Raw genomic sequence first — 22,452 nt, forward strand, 5'->3', positions numbered from 1 at the left:
ATAAGGCTGGGTGATGTGAGTTTCAGAATTACCCCAGGAAATTGTTTAGTAGACACACTCGTTCAATAAAAGGCATTCACTGCGTGAGATAGCAACTCTGCTCTTGTTTCCCTAATGATTAATGTTTTACATTACTTTACATGTCATTTAGCTGATGCTTTTATCCAAAGCGACTTACAATTGCAATATATCAGAGGTCGCACACCTCTGGAGCAACTAGGGGTTAAGTGTCTTGCTCAGGGACACATTGGTTGATGTATCGCAGTGGGAATCAAACCCAGACCTCCCACAACAAAGGTATGTGTCATATCCACTGCGCCATCACCATAAAAGTGCGTTAGGCTACATTTTTATGATTTTAGTGGTTTCTGGGAAGATGGCCCACTTTTGCTGTAAAACTGTGGGAAATCCTGAAGTCCTTTATAACAACATTGTTCCTTACAAGAGAGTAGCTTTTCACAGGTTTTAGCCCAGAATCCTATCTGACATATATTTCCTAATACTCACTTTAATAATCAGCTTTATAGTGTTTTTGTGGCACTCCACAGATTTACAACTGTCTTGGACGTAGGATACTGTATCAACAGCATAGAAACAATGTTTATGTAATGTTAACTTTTGGTTTGGCTGAGCAATCAATAAACTTTTGTTCAACCTTACTTACAAAAGTTATTTTTGACTTTTCAATCACGTTTGACCAAACGAGAGGCTTAAAGTTGCAGCTGTGGTCCAACCAGTTTCTGAACATTCTTGTGAGGTGATGACAACTCATTTGCCAGTCAAATATCTTTGGTTGGGTGAATGACATGCTGCCAGCTCAGTCTGCTCAAATTGATTATTTTTGTAAACATCAAACACAAAGAAACACAAACAACAGCAGCAGCCCAAAACTAGATATGCTGCAAAATAAAAGGGCTAAAACATAAATATGCAAGGGGATGGCGAACTAATAAAAGAAGTCTTCAATAGTATCAGGTCTTGTATGGAAGTCTGTTTAACTTTTCAATAGTATGTCACTAAGCGCTGCCCTCCATGGTTGGAGTAAGAGCTTACTACAAAGATGGCTAGTTGGGGTTAGGGTTGAGGTTAGTGCAAAAGATGGATGCTTGGGGTTGGTGCTAACAAAGATCCTTTACGCCAGAGGTGCCCAAATTCTTTCATATGAAGGGCCAAAATGTATCTGGATGGAAGGCCACAGGCCAAAAATAAATGTCAATGTTGAAGAATACCGTAATTCTTGCCATTCTCCATAGATAAAACGTACGTATGTAATTTAAATAGGAAGTTTACCAGCACTGTGCATTACATTGCCGTTAAACTCAGATTACGTACTTTTGAACTGCACAAAATGTAAGTTTCGTAGACTTTTAAAATAAGGAGAATAAGCATGAGCATGTCAAATCCATGGCAGGCCAAAACAAAGAGAGCACGGGCAAAACTTGGCCCGCGGGCCCCAAATTGGGCGGCCTTGCTTTACGCTAAAGATTGCGCATGGTATGAAACGGTGGCGTGGCCTTGTTTGAACGTGTAGTGAACGTCATGTGGATGAATGAAAAGTTATATTTGAATAATTTATTAAGATGTTCTTTTGCTAACATTAGATATTTACACAGCTAAAAGACATATTTAGTATTACAGAGATTAGTTTTGTTAGGGCGTTCACAAACGTTAGCTGACGTTAGCTTCTCTGTGTTGCCAGATCTCGCGAGAGTTCGGTCCTGAGACAGAAACAGGTCTCAAACAATTCTCCTGAATATATTCACAACAACAAAATATGATATGCTTTCTGTGTCCTAAAGCCTAAATATAGTCCCACTTAGAGCTGGCCAATATATCAATATTATATCGATATCGTGATATGAGACTAGATATCGTCTTAGATTTTGGATATCGTTATGTCGTTATATGGCATAAGTGGTGTCTTTTCCTGGTTTTAAAGGCTACATTACAGTAAAGTGATGTCATTTTCTGAACTTACCAGACTGTTGTAACTGTTCTATTATTTGCCTTTACCCACTTAGCCATTATATCCACATTACTCATCATTATTTATTAAAACTCTTTTGTGAATGCACCAATAGTCAATATCTTTGCGGTATCGATATCGAGGTATTTGGTCAAAAATATTGTGATATTTGATTTTCTCCATATCGCCCAGCCCTAGTCCCACTACCCTAAAAAATGAAATTAAAATGAAGTCAAAAAAAGATTATGATAATTAGGCAAAATTAAAAAACTATAAAAAGCCACAAAATGTAACTGGCATTCATTCATATAAGCCACTTCAGCAGAGAAGTTAGCTTTAAGATGCATTGAACTGGTATGGGGAGGGCACCAGTGTGGGACTGTGTCTCGAGTTTGTTTGTATATGTATGTATGCTCATTTCTATATATTGAAAACGTTAGTTATATAAAAAAAAAAGATGCATTTAACTGTTAAACTATCAGCAAACAGGAAAAGAATAGAACTTGCATAAGCCTATGGGTGCCAATTTTAATGTTTTTTACCCATATGTCTAACGTTATTTAGAGGCTGTGAGATGTATTATTTCAGCATGGCGTTATCAGTGCTATTACAGGCTGTGAAATGAAATTATTAATTACAGCTAAACTCCGCATAACATAACTTAACAACCTGTGTCACTAACTTGCCTGGGAAACCAACAGTGTTGTCGACGGCTGCCTGGCAGTTTTACTCACCGCCTCCTAAGCCCAGCAACCGGCAGATATCTCTGGTGAACTTCATCCGGTTTTACCGTGCAGCATTATCGGCACACACTCCAAATAAAAGTGAAAGTGTCACACCATACAAGACGACAAGTCTTCAAACTTCATTTACTGTTGACACCTCGCCGGTGAGGCTACCGGTTCATGTGAAATTTCGCCCGCTGAGCCACCTCCTCCGCCCGTCCAGTCACCTCCGCTGTGGACGCTGTAACTACATACACGACTTCCGGTCGTCACTTTTAACAATAAAACAATGACGGGCAGAATTGGAAGACGACTTCCGGTTGCAACCATTAAAATAAAATTAGCGTTTTGGTAATAGCTCTCAATATAGTTATTTTATTGTATAGCCTATGGTTTATTTGTATTAACAACTGATTTAGGATTTAGTGAGTAAATGCAAAACAAAACATAATTACCAATTAAATCTCTCTTTTCTAAATTAAAAACGTTCCTGGTCTCCTATGTCTGCTCATTTCGTCTTTATGTAATTTGATTTGATCCCTTAGTTTGCTATAGTTTTCTATTAATGAGCTAAAATGTGACAAGTACGTCATTTAGTTGGCTATTATTTATTAACTTCAATTAGGGCCTAATTGGAACAGACAGTTTAGGAGCAGGTAGGCCTAAACTAGATGCAAAAATGGTAAATATGGCTACATGTAAACTTACAATATCAAACATAAACTTTTCAATAATTAAAATTAAATTTATTTTGTGTGTAATTATTTTAGAAATGTAAAAGACAGCTCAAGGTCTAAACATCTTCTGCCGCAGGCTAAAAACACATATCCTCCGACTCTACTTAGCTTAGAAGATGATGGTTATATGTATATATATATTTTATGCAATTACATGTGGCACTTTGTGGTTTGGCTTATTTGAACCTAATTTACTTCTATGTGATTCTTGCTGTTCTGAGTTTGCGCCTTCATTGTTGAATGCACTTATTGGAAGTTGCTTAGGATAAAAGCGTCAGCTAAATGAAGGGCTTATAAACTCAACACAACTGTTTCAGAACGTTGTCTCTATTTAGGAACAAATCCACCAGTTAAGCCAAGAAGTGAAAAATATGCTGAACAACAGAGTGTAAGACATCTGGTATTTCCTGGCAAGTTGACTCACTTAAAAATGGAGCGCAGTGGTCTCTGGTCTGGATGAAATGGATTTTTGTGGGAGCAGATGAGATGAATTGCAAGAAACTGCACAAGGAATGCACACTGCACTTGTCCACTGGGTGGTATTACCGCACTGTCACAGAGGTTAATGTGAATGCTGTATTTATTTCTTAGTTGTCACATACACACAGTAGAATGTAGTAAAAATTCAATTACTGCTTTTAACCCATCCTAAGTATTAGGAGTAGTGGACAGCTATACATACAGCATCCGGGGAGCAACTTGGGGTTCAGTGTCTTGCTCAGGACTTTGACATGACAGAAATGAAGGATACTTGCTTTACCCCAAGAGAAACATCTGCCTCTACTACACTTTGCATAATGAATTCAAATAGGCTAGAGGTTTGCAGTGCAATTTCAATGTCACTACTTTCTTTTTTAATTGTTAAGGACAATAAGATTAAGGTCCAAATTAGGCTCAAGACTTATTACGTTGTGGTCAGTCAACTGCATGTGGGACTGACGCCCACTGCACATCAATTATATCTTATAAAGTATAGTTTAGTCAGTAGTTTCTGTCAAAAGCTTACTGAAGAAGAAGACATGCTTTAATAATCCCTAAAGGGAAATTACATTTTATATTTTTTACACACAGGTCCAAAATACACGCACACGTGCACAAACAGGACCTTATACATGCATTAGGTGAGATGTCAGAGTGAAGGGGTTGTCTATAAAAGGCGCCCCGAGTAGTTGGGGGTTCAGTGCCTTGCTGAAGGGCACGTCAGCAGTGCCCAAACAAGTCTGGCACCTCTCCAGCTACCAGTCCACAGTTCATACTTGGTCCGTACGGGGACTTGAAACGGCGATCTTCCAGTTCCCAAGTCCAGTCCCTACAGACTGAGCTACTGCGGCCCCCAGAGAGAGAGAGAGAGAGAGAGAGAGATCTACTGCTACTGTAGTTTACATAATGAATTCAATTACTGTAGGCTATATCAGGCTTGCAGTGCAATTTCAATTTTACTTCTTTCTTTTTTAATTGTTTAATAGGGACAATAAGAATACTATATATTAAGGTCCAAATAAGGCTAGACACTTCTTAATAGTAAATTTAACTCGATAAACAATATAATACACTGATATGTTGGATATTTCAGCATTCAGGTTTTCAAATGTATTTCATATCTTGTAGGTAGTGTACTACCAAGAAGGTTAGTCTGGGGACAACCTTCACCCACAGGAATAGACTGGAATGTGTGAATCTATTAGAGGCATAGGCCATAAAAGGTGTAGTTTGAAGTAACTGTTCCTTCCCAAGTGTAGGACCAACAGACTCAAGAACTCCTTTGTCCCTCATGCCATCATACTCTATAACTCCTCACTCGGGGGGAGGAGGAAATAGGGTAAAGAGGACAGAACAGAACAGGAAGGAATTCATCATCAATTCACTGGGCAATTACTTAATAATCTACTCACATACATACCTGGACACTCTAACTGCTCTTAACTGCTAATTTATGCTAATTTATTCACTGTATAATAACACAATGCCATACACAGTCCTATATATATATATATTTATCTGTAGTTAATTGTTGTTGGGTTTTTTACTGTTTGTTTACTTTTTGTTTACTTCCTATATTTAGCTAAAAGTGTATTGTTATTCTTATACTGTATTTTCTATACTGTATTTTTTTTATACCTCTTTATTTTCTATACAAGTGTTTTGTAAGCTGCTGAAATCTAATTTCCTTACGGGAGTCATCCCAAAAGGATTAATAAAGAGAAGTCTAAGCTTGGATTGTGTGAGGACAAAAAGTATAAAGGAGGAGTTATTTTGTTGTTTGTTGAGACACTATGGGTACATGCTCTTAGGAGTGTGTACACAGGATTATCTCCCTCTCTTGGAGAGAAACCTCGGCATATACATTTGGTGTATGTCAACTGTTCTCCCTTTCATGAAAGTTGTTTGTTTGTTGTGTGAATAAAGCTGCATTAGTCTGAACTCATTGTACTCAGCATTTGTTAAAGTCTTCATCTCATTTCCAGATATTTCCCCATATCAATATATATATATATATATATATATATATATATATATATATATATAACTATTTACATCCTAATATATGAATCAGGCTGTAAATAGTGTAGCAATAAATATCTTCATTTAAAAAAAGAAAGAGGAAGAAACTGATATTTACAATTCAAATCCAATAACTTTATTTGAATTTGTTATTTGTAAAAACTGCAGGATTTGTGATTAAAAAAGTTTTATTATCTTCATGTTTGTGATGAAGATGAAGAAAGAAAAAAAAAACACATTTGCCTGCAACCTGCTGGCACAAACAGCCGTCCAATCCAATCCCTCTTACTGTAATACAAATAGACAGCCGGATGAACCAATCAGAATCCACTGTCTCCTGGGTCTGGACCAATTATATGTCGAATCGGCTTAACTGGGCGGGGACATTGTGGAAGCGACGGGCTGGCTCTGCAGCCATTGATGCGCTTTATTTCCAAGAGGACAAACCGACATTAATTCTCCTATATTTGCGATTTTCTGTCAGCTGGAGCCATGGTTTCTCACTCTCTCGCCCTGCCGATGATCTGCTTCACCACGCTATGGGCCCTGGTGGGCGTCGTGGCTCCGTTTTTAGTGCCTAAAGGACCCAACCGGGGGTAGGTGGGCTAGCTGCCGTTCATTTGCTGCAATTAACGGTTGATTATTGAGCGTTTCCTTTAATTCTATACGCTAATGTTAAAATCCACACACACAACTACATTTAATTATTCTAAATCAATGTTTACTACGCACTCAGCTGCATAGCATCTTTATGAATGCACGAGCGTGCTCATGTGATGGAGGCCCTGAGCGTCATCTCTCGTCCATCCCAACATCCTCTGCTTCCTCCCATCCATCCACACACACACACACACACACACACACACACACACACACACACACACACACACACACAGGCAAGGCAGTAAGGTTAAAGGGTCAATTCTTAACACAGAATAATAGAGTTTGGTTTTAATGTTGAAAAAAGGCTGAATTGTGAGTCTTGTGCATGGGAATAACAGTGATGCTGAAGCCACACTGGTTCACTATGTAATCAAGCTACAAAATAAAAGTAGATTTAGTTAATTATTTATCAGAAATTGCTTTAAAAGTACTCGAGTAGACCAATAAGGACATCATGCTAAATGTCCTCTTCTGTTTGTTTTGAAAGACACTTGGGCCTACTCCAAATGACAAAATAGGCCTATATGACCTCACTGCAATTATCTTGATGACTGTTACATTATGTAGTTCATTTGAAAACAGATTGGAAGAAAGGAGAGGGTGATATGGATGCATGGCATATACAATATTTAATTTGTACCTTACTGTTGTTAGCCAGTTATATGTATGGCACCTGCTGTTTACCTGGTTGCTTTTGTGGCATTGTGTACATTTGGTTTTTGTCGCTGATATTATATTATATTCCTATTTAGTTTATTTCAACTTCCCCTCTGTCTTCTCTGACAGTGTGATTGTCACCAGTCTCATCCTCACAGCGGTCTGCTGTTACTTGTTGTAAGTACAAACTCTTCTTCTTTGTAGTGAAGCTGCTGTCATGTTGCATGGTTACATCTGCATAATGAAAACTTTAAGTGTTTCCTCTAACCTCTATGAATGACTAGTGAGTGTAGTTACATGAAAAGTTACATGTTTTTTTTCCAAGTGCTTTTAAATCAAATGGCTTCCGGTGAGGCTGTGAGTGTACAGTAGTCACACACTCAGCTTCAGTGGATTTCTAAAAGTGTGTCCCCCTCTTGAAGATTGAAAAATGTTATGTCTTACACATTTCATTCAAATATATTGAGGCGAGAGTCCCAGGGATCCCTTTTAAAATGGCCATGCCAGTTTTTTCCCTTTGGAGACCGAATTCTTTGGAGCGTTACTTAACCCCTAGGGCTGGGCAATATATCGATATACATCGATATCGTGATATGGGACTAGATATCGCTCAGATTTTGGATATCGTAATATGACGCAAGTGTTGTCTTTTCCTGGTTTTTCAGGCTGCACTACAGAAAAGTAATGCAATTTCCAGACTGTTTTAGCTGTTCTATTGTTTGCCTTTACCTCAGTCATTATATCCACATTACTGATGATTATTTATCACAAATCTCATTGTGTAAATATTTTGTGAACGCACCAATTGTCAACCTTACATTTTGTCGCAATATCGTTATTGAGGTATTTGGTCCCAAATATCGTGATATTTGATTTCCTCCATATCGCCCAGCCCTATTAACCCCCTTCCCAATAACCTAGCATTGCATTCCTTTGGTCTTCTAGTTTCAGATGATACAGACAGAGATCAAGTCTGGATTTTTTTTCGGATAATTTAATTGGAAAGTCCTTTTTTTTTCACCAAGTCCTAGTGCTTTATAGCATGTTCTAGTAGAAACCGAAAAAAAAGTATGAACGTGAAAATGAACATAAAAAGGGGTCTTAAACAACCACGCGACATGAGATGGAGACGTGGTTGGAGGATATCTTTTCCCTTTGATTGAACAAATCAAACATTGAATTGAATATAAAATGCACCACTAAAAACATTTCATCGTGCAGTTTTCTACTGATATTTTCTTTCAACTAACCCTAAAAATCTCTGAGTGTTTCATGATACGTCACAGCCTTTCGCGATGTGTATATTATGCCAGTTGATATTGACATGACGATAAAAAAACGATATATTGTTTAGCCCTAGCTGCAGCTCTACCGCTTCTATACTGAAACAAATAGAAATTGACAGCTGTGGACAGTAGATGCAAGATATTTAATAGTTTTAAAAACATTTGAATGATATTAATGGAGCACCAGAGGATACAAAGGCATTTCTTAATGATTGTGTGGGGGAAAAAAAACTATGGAAACATTGAACTCTCTGATGAAGTTAAAGTGCCCATATTATGAAAAAAACACTTTTTCTGGGATTTGGGGTGTTATGTTGTGTCTCTGGTGCTTCCACACACATACACACTTTGAAAAAAAACCATCCATGCTGTTTAGAGTGAGATACGGTTTCTGAATGTGTCCTGCCTTCAGTCTCTGGGTGAGCTGGTCAAAATCGGCACGGCTTGTGACGTCACAAGCCGAAACGAGCAGGCTAACCGCAACCATTAGCTCATAGTGTTAGCGTTAGCATGCTAACGCTATTCTGACATTTTATAGACATTTTTAGCATGCTAACGCTAACGCTAGGATGCTACCTCGTTCTCAATAGCAAAGCACTGCTACAACACACACAAGTTCACCATAATCTCCAAAAGAACTACTTACATGTGCGCCCTCATTTAGAAGTCTCCCAGCTAATCCTGCCTTGTAACTGACCAAAGTTGTAGAAACAGCCTTTCTTTTACTGTCTATGGAGCTAGCTAGCTGACATGATCTACATCTGAGCTACTGGGCATGTGCAGTGCAATCAAAGATAGTACAGAAGAAGAAGAAGAAAAGAGGTCTCACTCTGTAGCTAAAACAGAGACCAGCTGAAAAGAGGATCTGCAGCAGTGAGAGAGAGCGGTGCAGTACAACACAAATATGGTGTTTTTTTGAAAATTAAACCATGTAAACCTATTCTGGTACAACCTTAAAATACAATTATGAACCTGAAAATGAGCATAATATGGCTGCTTTAACCTACGAAACCAAACAAGCTCATATAACCCTGAAGTCTGTCTTCAAATGATCCTAAAACAGTCCGGAAAAAGATCTGTAGGACTGAGTTGAGTTGTTGAAAAAGATCTACATTAATGACATTTTTTTTGCAAACATGGCTATGCAGATGAAGTGATGAAGAAACAGTGTGAGAGTGCTAGAAGTAGTATGTTTACGCAGTATTATCATTTCACCACTAGAGGGACTCCCAGCTCCTTCAGAGGGTTACCTGAACCCTCATTTTCTCAAACTTTAAAAGCCTGCACGGTATTAGGTTTAGTTTAAAAATGACGTACCTGGATGAGTCCGAGGAGCTGGAATGGAAGCAGAGGGATAAAGAAGAAATACACAATGCTGATAAACAGATTTATTGTGCAAAATATATGTGGTTTTAGGGATTAGTTCCACCTGGAGAACTTGGATTAGCTGAGAAATGGATCACACTGTACTTCTTATGATACCTTCAATTGTTACTGTGTATTGTTTAAATCCTGTACATAAGCTCTTCTTGTTCTTGCTGTGCCTGTTTATTACTTTCAAACTTTTTGAAATACTAATAAAATATAGTCAAATAGGCCTGGAACAAACCAGAGCTGCAACTAACGGTTATTTCCATAGTCGATTAATCTGTCGATTATTTTCTCAATTAAGTGATTAGTTGTTTGGTCAATAAAATGTCAGACATCAATGTCGTTAAGTGTTTCCCAAAGCCCAAGGCGACGTCCCTCAAATGCCTTGTTTTGTCCACAACTCAAATATATTCAGTTTACTGTCACAGAGGAGAGAAGACATTGGAAAATATTCACATTTAAGAAGCTGGAATCAGAGAATTTTTACTTTTTTTTTCAGACAAAATGGCTCAAACCGATTAATCAATTCGGATGCCTTGCTTTTCCTGTGAGTTTGTGGTTCTACAAAAGAAAGTGGATTTACAAAAAGGCAGTTTAGGCATGCCGATGAAATATAAAAACAATTATAAATAGAAAACACAAGGGCTTAAAGCTACAGTATAATTCCAGGCTTTGCTGAACTAATTTACACAAAGCAGATTAAGCCGATCACCACCGGGAAAGGCCCTCTGTGTTCTCAGTACACTGGAGATGTGGTGTCGGGTTTCTGTGATTCCCGCGCTGCCGCAGCGGAAGGATGCCGATACAGCTTATTTGTACTCCGATTGAGTAGTTTATTAACTCCTCAACAACATCTGCTGCAACAAATGCTGTCCAAGTGCTCCTCGGACGCTCCCATTTCCCAAGTTGGGAAGTCGTTCTTCCGACTTCAGTGTGTTCATGAGCTTTAGATAACGATAACACATGCACGAAAATAACATCGGTGGTTATGCACCTCCTCTTCCCTTCCATTGTACGCGAGTGAAGGGCTAAATAAAAGATTCACTTCCAGTGGCGAAGCAAATTCACATCTTCGCTCCACCTTGAAATCAATTAGGTCAACGCCACAGTCAAGCCATCTTCTCTTAGTATGTAGCATTAGCATTTAGCCTGCTCAGCTTCCACAAATAAGCATTCAACATCTTATCAGAATAATTATTATTATTATACGAACTATAAATCATCACGGTACTACAAAGTACTCAAATCAAAATCAAACTACTAAAATTTGCTTTACTAATCATGTGTAAATAATGGGAGACAACTGCTGAAGGCACTTACAATTTGCAGCACAGACCTTTCAACACAGAATAGCCACTGAAGTTTGCCACTTTGCCTGAAAACCACATGGCACAGGCGCTCTAATAGTGCGTTCCATTTGCACTCGGAACTCGGTTTTTCCGAGGTCAAAGTCGGAGACACGCCCCCTGACCTCTGATTTCCGAGCCCGGAACTCGGGCAACCACCGAGTACCCCGAGTTAAAAATCCAACATGGCTGCTCCGTGCATCAACAGTTGTAACATACAGTTATAAGCACTTCTGTGGTATTTGTGTCTCACTAAATCAGTCGTACACGCAGCACTGTCCATATTCTATCTGTGGACAATGTTGTTACGCTGTTTGTATGCACAAAGACAGCGTAATGCGTTGTTATGAACTGGCATTGCTAACAATGGCTAACCTGGCTAGAGCTAGGGAAAACAATGAAAATCCGACTTTTAAATGGAACGCATTCAACACGGGTGTGACGTCATTCCCAGCTTCGGCTTCTGAGTTCTGAGGTAAATGGAACGCAGGGTCCTTTGTGCGTTATTATGGATCCCACGTAACTTCTAGGCAAGTCCCGCCCTATGAAGCAGCTTGATTGGTTGGGGTTAGGCATTGACCTTGAGTGGTTAAAGTTAGGGTAGCCGATTGGTCAGGGGATAGGACCTGAACAAATCGGGTTCCGTTACCTTAATAGTAGTGTGTGAATGCTATTGAAGGGCGCGTCTTGCCTAGAAGTTGCGTGGGTTCCATAATAACGCGTCCTTTGTAGATTCTTCCTAGCTGGGTCCTGTAATAGGAGGCCAACAATATGCCTGACTTAAAGTCCTGTAAATAGAGACGAAGCTTACACTCATACAGTTTGACATACATTAAGGTTATAATAACATGGTATTCACCACCATTAATGTAGAGACTGTGGATGTAAGCGCTGGAAACTGCTTCAGTCCAGATGGGCCAAAGAACTACAGGCCGTAAAACAACTTCTGCTTGGTTTGAACCATCTGCACGATGTCTTGTTGTGTGTGAATTCGCAGTGGTAATGATGACAGCCAGGTTGTTAAGAAAACGTAGCTGCATCCAGGTCAGCCGGCAGGTTGAACTCATTAGTAGCTTTGCGAGGCAACAGAGGATCATGTTGGATTGATACGGTGATGAAATAATGTTCACATTCATTAAGAACTCTAAATCACTGCATGGAGACTTAAAATAGTTGAAAGTTGTTGGAGTCTCTTAGGTCCTCGGCCTCTTCAGACATCAGATTAGATTAGATCAGATTTTATTTGACATGGACATCACAGCAGGGTCGATTCTAGAATCAGACCTTTGAGAATGTGACACGGATACCCCCCCCCCCCCTGCTAAATCAGTAATATCATTAACTGATAATCTCTGAGCTAGCAACTGAACAACAATGTCAGCTAACGTTTTTAACTAAACCTCACACTTTATAAGTCACCGTAATAACGACCAATTTGACACAATGTTGTAACATTCAGCAATTTCAGTTGCTTACATTTCAATTTGGGTTCTAATCTGCGCCATGAAATTACCAACATCTGTCCGGCTTTTGTTTAATATCTATGGTCGTCAAAAAAAATGCCTTTTATTGAGTTTCCTCTTAAAATGCTAAGTGAATTTAAGCTGTGCTTTTATTGTGAAGGGTAGACACGGAAGAAGTGAAGCCAGCGTTATGCCAGCGTTTTTTTTTTCTCGAGATATTTGAAAGAGAACGAACACACACAGAGGGTCCTTGAATTATATTTAGATGGTGGTTATAACAGTAATATGATATGTTGGTGTATTGTTTAAAAGTGCAGCAACAAGATAAAACAAGATAACATAAATAAAAGGCAGAACTTTTCTTTGAGGAGATGAATCATACATTGTGCCATTGTATTAACAGAAGAGATTGAACAAAGTTGATAATCTTTTCTTTCTTTTTGTCTTTATACAGTTGGTTGATAGCCATTCTGGCCCAAGCCAACCCTCTGTTTGGCCCTCAGCTGAAGAATGAAACTATATGGTATCTGCGCTACTTCTGGGAGTAAACAAGGTCAGTCTTGATGCCAACTGTTTCTGATTCCTCGGGCCGCGTGCAAATTAAAAAAACACTCCATTTATCTCTCTAGAGCAGTGGAAACAACAATCGCTGCCACCAAACTGTCCACAGTGACAGAAGTGGCATTCAGGCGTGAATATTTATCAACTCCATGAACAAAATGAGCTGAGTGAAATGTAAAAACAAAATGGCACTTTAATGTTTTTTGAAAAGCATGTTTGCTCTGAGCCACTCGTGCTCTTGGATCACGCAGTAGGCTACTCCAGATTTTTTTTTAAGATTGTTTTTTGGGCATTTTAGGCCTTTTTTATATAGGACAGCTGATGACATGAAAGGGGAGAGAGAGAGGGGGGGGGGAATGACATGCAGCAAAGGGACACAGGGCGGAGTCGAACCTGCGGCCGCTGCATCAAGGAGTAACAGCTGGAACACACCGCGCGCGTAAGTGTCGCGTAGCGTAGCGCAGATACGTCTCCGTGTGCCTGATCGCGTGTCTCGCTGTGAGAAGTCGAAGACAGCCAAAATCACCATAAACCTGGCTGTTTTATTTTGAAATGTGTTTATTTTAGTTAAATATCCGGCTGCACTGTGGTCTTCCTGTATGTGATTACCTGCCTGGCTTGACACAAACGCTCACGTAGAAATAGAGGAGACGCCAGGGGCATGTCTAGAGGGGGGGGGGCCTGGGGCAGCACCTGCCCCCCCGAAATATGATTGGCCCTCCCTGGTTGGTTATGTTATGTTTACTCGTGTCTGACTCCTCGCTCGGTCAGTCTGCCATTTCCTCTTTCTCTGTTCCTCCAACAATACTTTCCTAGCTTTCTGCTTCTTTTTTGCCGGCGCAGCCATGACGATAGTGTGGAAAAACTCCATCGCTACCTTGTTAGCCGGTTCCTGAATGGGGGCGTGTATGTGTGCAGTGCCGTGAAGCAATTTGTTACATCGCGAGACCTGATATCACGCGATACTTCCTGACGCTGAGGCCGGCAATCGCCGGTCCAAAGTTGCAAGGGTGGTTTTTCCGCTCACAGGCGCTAGGGGGGAGCGAGACGACCACCATTCAACTCGAAAAAAGTCATACAACCATTCCAATGACTCCGAAGCTGTTCAGTTAAGGTAAATTAAGGTAAAACATAGTTCCCCTGGAATCGCCCCTGGGAGACGCCGAAACTGTCGCTGCAGCGTGCGGGCCTACATTGACGCCTAGGCCCGGTGTGGCCGGACAGATTGGATAACATGGGCGCCGAAATAAAAATAGCTGCACTATGCTGTTATACGCGACACTTACGCAACGCTTACGCGTGCGCTGTGTTCCAGCTGTAAACCTCTATATATGGGCGCCTGCTCTACCAGGTGAGCTACCCAGGCGCCCTACTTAGCTGTTTCTTATCCTGCTTTCATGCTTACAGTCAACAGTACTGCTCGTAAGGAAATTTAACCCTTGGAAAAAAATATCCCCTTCCTAAAACTGCTATAAAAAATACAATGTCTTACTATTACACTACTATTTTACCACTTTCACCGAGTTACATTTTTAACCAACCATCAGTCCTGATCATAACTCCCCAGTGGAATTGTAACAAACTACAGACGTGGCAGATTCACACGGGATTAAGATCACAGACGGCCTGCGCAATTATTACAAATTAATAGAGGTAATACTAGCTATAAATTTGGAGAAAACAATCTCACACCCTTGCCAAAATGTATGCCATATGCATTAACACAGTCAAAAGGATCGAAAAATCAAAAAGCCAACCATGTCCCTAGTGATGCCCAAGGGTTAAGTTGATTCCTGTTGTGCTGACATCTGTTTTTCTCACTGTTCCAGGACCGTGTGACGTGCTGCCTCTCATCATTCCTATCACGTGGTTGGCTGGACTTTATTTCAACATAACTCCTATCCGTTCAACATCCCCACACACACACACACACACACACACACAATCTGCAGACTTAATGAAACATCAACTGAAAAGTCAGTTTTCTTTGCAACCTTTGGAAATATTTACAATTATGTACAGTACCTGGAATTTAAGATTTAGAGTGTATTAAGACACATGTTGTGGGTTTTAAAACAAGGAGAATAATACATCTTGTGACCCGGATACAAATCAGAGGAAAGCATTGAGTGTTTGTTTTTTGTTTTTTTTTTACTGATCAGAATGATTTCCAGTGAAACCGTTGTCATCTGTTAGGAGTAGATATTAATCTTCCGTCTGTGAAATGTGCAATCTTTAGGTACTTTAGTTTAATTTGTTTGCTTGTTTGTTTAAATTTTTGTGTCGCTGCCATCAGGGATCATTAATTTCTCAGTATTTGTATTTATTTTGACCCGCGGACACTGATGTAAGCGCGTCGTAATTACCTCAGAGTCCGCACGGTCTTGTTATATAACTGTTATTATCTGTGATGTAATGGTGTGTGTGAGAGTGTGTGTGTGTGTGTGTGAAGAGTTCATTACTGTGAGTGCTTGGACCGCGGCCATGAGAAGCTCCCAAAACCACGAAATTGAAGAGCGATTCCCTCCACTTTAGACCACTTCAGCATGAAACTCCCTCCCACACTCCCCTCATGCTCTTCACCGCGGAGGTTCTCGTTGCCATGGTGATCTCATCGCCCAATTCAGTCCCTTTCCACTAGACCCCCTCTTTGATGAAACCGTGCCCATTCATGCCAGCTTGTGTACAGATGTACTGTAGGCTGTACTGTAGGGACATGTTTTTGGATTGAAGCTGCTGATAAATTTGGCCATAATATCCACGATCTTCATTGTTCAAGTACTTTTCCCATATACAATCAGCCTGTACAGCAAATTCATCATTTAAACTAAAAAGCTAAAGCTTTTCAGTAGCAGAGTAGCAGAGAAAATAGCCGCTTTAAAATGGATTCACATACCAGAAAACAAAGCAATGAAAAAAAGTGCATTTAACAAAACAAAGTGTTCATTCATTGTGTGTTTTCAAGACATTTTCAGTAGCTGTAATCTGTTGGAAACTACCCGTTTATATCAGTGGTGGATGCCTCTGCCTGGCTGGTGTTGGATATTTAATCAAAGGCCAACAATGTCCCAGTACATAAGATCAAAGTGCGGTCAATCTCTAATTTGTAGTTTCATGTCGATTAGGCTAAATAATTAATTGTTTTCTGCGGATAGAAAGTAAGACAAGCTGGGTTTTTCCAAATAAAATATGAATCTAATTTACTGTAAAAGTCCAGTTGCAGGAAAACCAAAAACCAAAATGTTGGCTTCAAATCCCCAAATCCTGTTCATTTATGTTCATAAGAGCAAGACTAATCATTGGAACTACATTTACAGCATGTGCTGACTGTACTGTACTAACTGTGCTGCCCTGTATGCAGGAGAGTGCACATGTTAATCGGTACACATGCATTTGAGTGTGGAGCTTTGGAAGTCTGTGTGCATCGCCAGAGGTCAAGGTTATATATATATATTTTTAAACATTATTTTTTGGGCTTTTCCGCCTTTATTTGACAGGACAGCTAGGTGAGACAGGGGAGAGAGAGGGGGAAGACATGCAGGAAATCATCACAGGTTGGATTTGAACCCTGGACCTCTGCGTCGAGGCATAAACCTCCAAGTATATATGCGCCTGCTCTACCCACTGAACCAACCCGGCCACGGGGGGTCAAGGTTATTTCTGTTGACTGTGGTGTCCTCTGTCAGTGCAGCCGACCAATCAGACACTAGAATTTCTTGCCTATAGCGTTGATGTACCATCCTCTCTGCAGCAACGTGGCCAAGCTAGCTCAGATCAGTTAATGGTTAGATAGTCTGGATCAACGGAAGTACATTTCCAGGATATTCACCTCCTGTGGGTTGCAGTTCTGAAACAAAATGCGTTCTCTTCGGAAAACGAACAACAAACTTGGAGCTCGCAAGCTACACGCTGAAAATGGCAAGTTTTAAAGAAAGGTTGTATCGCGCAACAAGGCAGGCCTGCTTGGTTCTTTCGGGGAATGATTGTTAAGAATATGTTTACAGCATTTACTATGTAACTGGGACATTTTGGGACCGATTGGTGGGATTGCTGTGGACCAAATACACATACCGATACACTGGTAAGATCAAATGAGGTTTAACCATGTATCAAGCTAATTTAAATAGCTCATGTTACTGTATTGTGTGAACAGTTAACTTAATTTAATATTTCATGTAGCGTTTTCTTTTGCGGGGTGCAAATGTTCCACCAAAACAAGTTCCTTCCCGAGACTATTTTGCAGAACCACCGTCGCTTCGTCTAGAGCTTAGCACCGCCCAAGACGATTGTGATTGGTTTAAAGAAATGCAAACAACCCAGAGTGTTTTTTTTTCTCCTATCCCAGAATATATGTGTGGTGTAGCCAGGCCTTACTCCACAGCACTGTGGCGATAGAGCTGGCAACGCGAGACTAATCTGCAGAGAAACAGTACAGCGGCATGCTTCATAGCAGTCTAAACATCCAAAACAGTTGTTTGTTTGTTTGAAATTTAGTTAAGGTCATGATGGTGTTGGAGGGAAAGTTGCCAACGCCGCCAAAGTTTGTGGTTCTTGGGTACATCTGTTTAACAGCATATATTATGTTCCCTCTTCCAGCAGTTAGGCTTACAACAAGGTTGTCATTTTATCATTCACTTTGAATAAGATTCTGGTGTGACACACCTGCCTCCTCCTGGTTGCTTTTAAGAGTCTCAGCTGCAAGCCACTACCACAACTACGTCTCTCCCTTACACTCCCCATCTCCAACCCTGAGTCCCCTCCCTCCCCCCATCCTTCCTTAACACTGTCCCTCTTTGTCCTCTTCTCTAAAACCACTTTGCTTCAGCCAAAAAGAATCAAAATCAATATACAGCTACTTTTTAGAAAGACCAAATTGCTTTGTATCTTTTCCTCCAGCCCTCTTTCGTAGTTGTGGTGGTGGCATGCACCTAAAAGTGGATGTACAGCAGTGTAATGTACAGTCAGTTACACAAGCAGGGACCCACATCAAATAGAGTGTGAGCGCCCGTGATCACACCAAGAGAGTGAGGCTTTCCTTGCCAGAATGATGGTATTTAGTTTGCCATTTCAAGTGAACCAGAGCTTGTGGACTCATAAGTAGCTCAGCTGTTGGCGAAAGGTTTGGTAAACTATCAACCGGCCATGTTAGAGATGTTGGTGCTGTCGGGGAGTCAACACAAGTCTGTCCTGTAACTAGGACTGTCCTCGACTAAAGAAATTCTTAGTTCATATAATGCAATATAAATGCAGTCCATAGCACGTACCATCTGTAAAACTGAGTTTCTCCACAAAGAATCATGCAAAAGCACCACTTTAAATGTTGTGTTTACCAGAAATGTGCTCATAGGTTTCTTGGAAATAAGTCATTCAGCATGAAAAAGCTTAACAAAATTGACTAATTGACTGAAGAAATTATAGTCTACCAAGACCAAATCGACCGATTAGTCGACTAATTGACTAATGGGTCGATTTGGTCTTAGTCAGCCCTACCTGTAACTGAAGCTCAGTGTTGTGTTTAGGTCTTTGGTGTTCATACCAGTCGAGAGCACATTAGAAAAAGCTGAATATGAGCCTCAGTCAAGACTGTGGTTTTGCTCTCACTCCTATTTTCTTCTGTTGAGCTTTCAAACTATGAACTGAGTGCTATCAGATGTACCCGTAAATCCTTGTGCTTTGGGTTTGTTTCTGTGGTTGGTTTTGATTACATTCCCAATCCCACTCATAACTCAACGTGCTACAGTTAGCTGGCAAAAGGACAGAGTCACATTCTCAGTGTCAGTGAATCATCAGACAACAAATGGCAATGTTCTCGCCCGGCCAAACACACTGAATTAAAGTAGTGAACACTCCACAACACACTGGTGACGTGTGAACTGACCTGGAAAATGATTTTCTTTTTCTCACAAATTTGTTCAGTTCTTGATAACTGGCTGCTGCGTATCTGTTAAATATTCCTGGCAACATAGATGGAGATAGTGCTAGAATTTGTGTGTGTGTGTGTGTGTGTGTGTGTGTGTGTATGGTCAAAGTCGCCATGGTTACAAAATTCCTATATGCAACCTTGTATTGGTGTGAAGTAAATAATTGTATGTGAAACACCCAATAAAAAAATATGTCTCATACAAGCCTGCTGCTCTCTTGACATTGTGAACATTTCTTCTGAGCAGGCTGGAATGCATTTTGAATTGTGACTTAAACACACACATTACACACTTTATTGGGTTTCAATGAAAATGCTACATGTCCAAAATAGGTCTTTGCATGACTCAACCCAACTTAACCCTTTAACCTTATGTACACTGAATCCTATCTCACAAAGACACAATAACAAGTAGGCCTACACAAACACACATATCTTTATTAGGTTACAGGTTAATTGAGTCAAGAGCAGTGATTCCCAACCAGGGGATACGTGGAAAGATCGTAGAGTAGCTCAACTAATTTGAAAAAAAAAATCTGATTAAAAGAATATATAAGCTGTACACCTAAACACGAGTTGTTGCAGTTATGTAAGAGTCCTGGAAAACTAGTTAGCAAGTGAGCACAGAAGTTGAAACAGGTAGTTAGATAAAAGTAATGAATAAATGGAAGAAATAATTAGCAAAAAGTAATGGCTAAACAGTTGAAATAGTAAGCTAAAAATAACGGCTTGAAACAGTTGAAATAGTTAGCTAAAAGTAATGGATGGACAGTTGAAATAGTTAGCTTAAAGTAACGAATAAATGGTAGAAATTAGTCAAGGGGGTAAGCCTCTCCTTACAACGCGTAGCTCCTATGGCTCCTATTTTGATGCTAACAAGCACTCACCCGCCGTTAGCATTCCATTGACTGCCATTCATTTGACGTCACTTTGACAGCGAATAACTTTACATCTGAAGCATTTAAAGACTTTTTTTGTCCATTGTTTATTTCTAAAGAAACACGACAATGTATAAAAGGCTCCATTACCTTGTATCTCACGTTATGGCTCCGTAGCAGACGTTTTTGTAAAAATAGGCTTGCTAAAAGTAGCTAAACATTTGAAATAGTTAGCTAAAAGTAACAGCTTAACATTTGAAATAGTTATCTTAAAGTAATGGCTAAACAGTAGAAATAATCCGGCTAGCTTAAATTATTGCATAGGTTGCTAAAATGGTTAGCTTAAAGTAGGCCTACTGACTAAACAGTTCAAATAGTTAGCTAAAATGGATAAATGGTTGAAACATTCAGCAATCTAAATATTGACAGTTCAACAAGTCTGAAAACATTAACAATTTCTATAGTATGTATAGTGTTATACATTTGGAACATAGGAATTGATGAAGGGGTACTGAGTTCATCTGACAGGGCTGTGGGGGTCCTCTGCCCAAAAAGGTTGGGAACCAGTGACTTAGAGTCCTGTCTCGAGTCCTGTGTGTGTTTGTGCAAAAGAGAAAAATAAATATGATGCATGTCGCCCTTCCTGTGGAATCTCTTGCTGATGTTGTTGCACTGCCTGTGAGAGAGGCGGATGACTGACTGGTGAAGGACTGAGGCAGTTTGTTGAAGTTACCTTGGCAATCAAGGACAATGTTGACTCCCTCACGCAAGATTCTAACAATGATGCAGGGAGGCACCCATGCAAGATTCACACAGTCATTCAAGCTCATTTTGCTCATCTCATCTATCAGGCAGACCTGTATATTTCTGGAAGAAACGGCAGAACTTTACAACGAAGACCTCAAAATACACGCCTGCGCAAGGGACAATGTAAGATTTCTGACCATTCAAATACTCAAATTCAGGAACAAGCTACATAGGAAGATATTCGCTCAATAAATGTACTTTTTTGTAACAGGAAAACTGAAGGAGCTGGAAAGTGAAATACTTTATGAGGTAACATACATTTGCCTGCTTGTTAGTAAGATGATCTGTTTTTAAAGACTGAAACTGATGTGGTGTTGTGGTTTATTGTTACATGTCTAACAGAGGCATTAATGCGAAGCACCTGAAACCAGGCCCAGACTATTTTGTCCAATTGCAAAGCTGCAGTTCCGGACCAGTTCCAGTCCTACCAACCTGCGCCACCTACAGGTAAACAAAGTCAGTAACAACAACAACAACTCATTCCTACAGAGGTAGAGATTCTCATGTACACCACCTGCAGACAAAGAGTGTTAAGGCCATTTTACAGTCGCCGTATCCGAGCTCGCGCGCACCAATGTGATGTAAAAATTACGTAGATCTCGCTGGTGCGCCAGGATTTTGAGTGCGCGACCAGAGGGCTGGCACCACTCTATTTTCAGAGTGACTGCCAGTCTCTCTTGTATACTTACTGGCTTAAGATGAGTTGTTTTATGGCGAATGGAAGGCTTGATCCGACGAAGTAGGTCATCGAATCAAATCGAAGCATTGACGTCAATGCTGCTGCCAGTTCTGTTGTTGTTTACAAGGGGGTAAGCGTTTATCAACAACGCGTAGCTGCTATGGCGCCATTTTGATGCTAACAAGCACTCACCCGCCGTTAGCATTCCATTGACTGCCATTCATTTTGACGTCACTTTGACAGCGAATAACTTTACATCTGAAGTGTTTAAAGACTTTATTTGTCCATTGTTTATTTCTAAAGAAACACGACAATGTATAAAAGGCTCCATTACCTTGTACCTCACGTTATGGCTCCGTAGCAGACGTTTTTGTAAAACTAACGATTGTGTCATAACCACGCGACTTACTGTTGCATAGTAGAGGAATTACCGTATAGTACAGGAGAAGCTCTCAGGCAGTTTCAACTTACATTAGCTGTTTAAGTTTAATTACTAATGTTAACTAGCATTTAGTTAGCAATAATTAGCCTGTGCCTATTATCTCCTTACATATACCTACGCTCTCCGTCTCTGCAAGATTGGGAATGATGAGACTTCTCTTGGCACAGCTACCAGAAGACTTACAACTTTCAGACACGTTGCTCACATCACATCTACGTCGTCTCTCTCAGTTGGAGGCTGCACAGTAACGCTCAGCGCTCACCGGAAAAGTGCTTCTAATATCCTTCACTGGTCTCCGTCCAGAGCAACGGGATCTGTTGGTCCAGTTTATATACTGTCTATGGTCGTTTACCTTTTTTCTTCTTCTTCTTCTAGTCCGTAGAAATAGCAAAGTCGGTAGCCTTTCCTCATTAACGCCACCTCTGTTCAGGAGAGGATTTCAACTAGTG

General features: G+C 40.2%; 2 protein-coding genes across 5 annotated transcripts in view; one reads left to right on the plus strand and one right to left on the minus strand.

The window, feature by feature from the left end:
* LOC116049900 (tetratricopeptide repeat protein 31-like) overlaps nt 1-2,951 on the minus strand; it is a 40,192-nt gene extending 37,241 nt beyond the window's left edge. For all 3 annotated transcript variants that reach the window (XM_031299949.2, XM_031299950.2, XM_031299948.2), the window contains exon 1: nt 2,701-2,951. In XM_031299949.2, the coding sequence (XP_031155809.1) occupies nt 2,701-2,746 (46 nt within the window). In that variant the 5' untranslated portion in view covers nt 2,747-2,951. The remainder of the gene's footprint in view (nt 1-2,700) is intronic.
* A 3,364-nt stretch (nt 2,952-6,315) lies between these two features.
* On the plus strand, nt 6,316-16,460 carry atpv0e2 (ATPase H+ transporting V0 subunit e2). 2 transcript variants are annotated; one of them, XR_004896992.1, is made up of 5 exons: nt 6,316-6,526; nt 7,380-7,427; nt 13,171-13,269; nt 15,107-15,184; nt 15,408-16,460. XR_004896992.1 is itself a non-coding variant. In XM_031299951.2 (4 exons), the coding sequence occupies exons 1-3, from the start codon at nt 6,423-6,425 to the stop codon at nt 13,262-13,264; spliced, it is 246 nt and encodes an 81-aa protein (XP_031155811.1). In that variant the 5' UTR covers nt 6,316-6,422; the 3' UTR covers nt 13,265-13,269; nt 15,107-16,460. The 2 variants fall into 2 exon arrangements, 1 of the variants encoding a protein (XP_031155811.1); XM_031299951.2 differs by having other exon boundaries at nt 15,107-16,460.
* The last annotated feature ends 5,992 nt before the right edge of the window (nt 16,461-22,452 follow it).

The sequence above is a fragment of the Sander lucioperca genome, chromosome 4 (assembly GCF_008315115.2).
Source record: "Sander lucioperca isolate FBNREF2018 chromosome 4, SLUC_FBN_1.2, whole genome shotgun sequence".
NCBI classification, from domain to species: Eukaryota; Metazoa; Chordata; class Actinopteri; order Perciformes; family Percidae; genus Sander; species Sander lucioperca.

Coding starts and splice junctions, on each gene's coding strand:
- atpv0e2 (XM_031299951.2), top strand. CDS start 6,423: ATGGTTTCTCACTCTCTCGCCCTGCCGATGATCTGCTTCACCACGCTA. Junction 6,527..7,379: donor CCTAAAGGACCCAACCGGGG/GTAGGTGGGCTA, acceptor CTTCTCTGACAG/TGTGATTGTCACCAGTCTCA. Junction 7,428..13,170: donor GCGGTCTGCTGTTACTTGTT/GTAAGTACAAAC, acceptor GTCTTTATACAG/TTGGTTGATAGCCATTCTGG.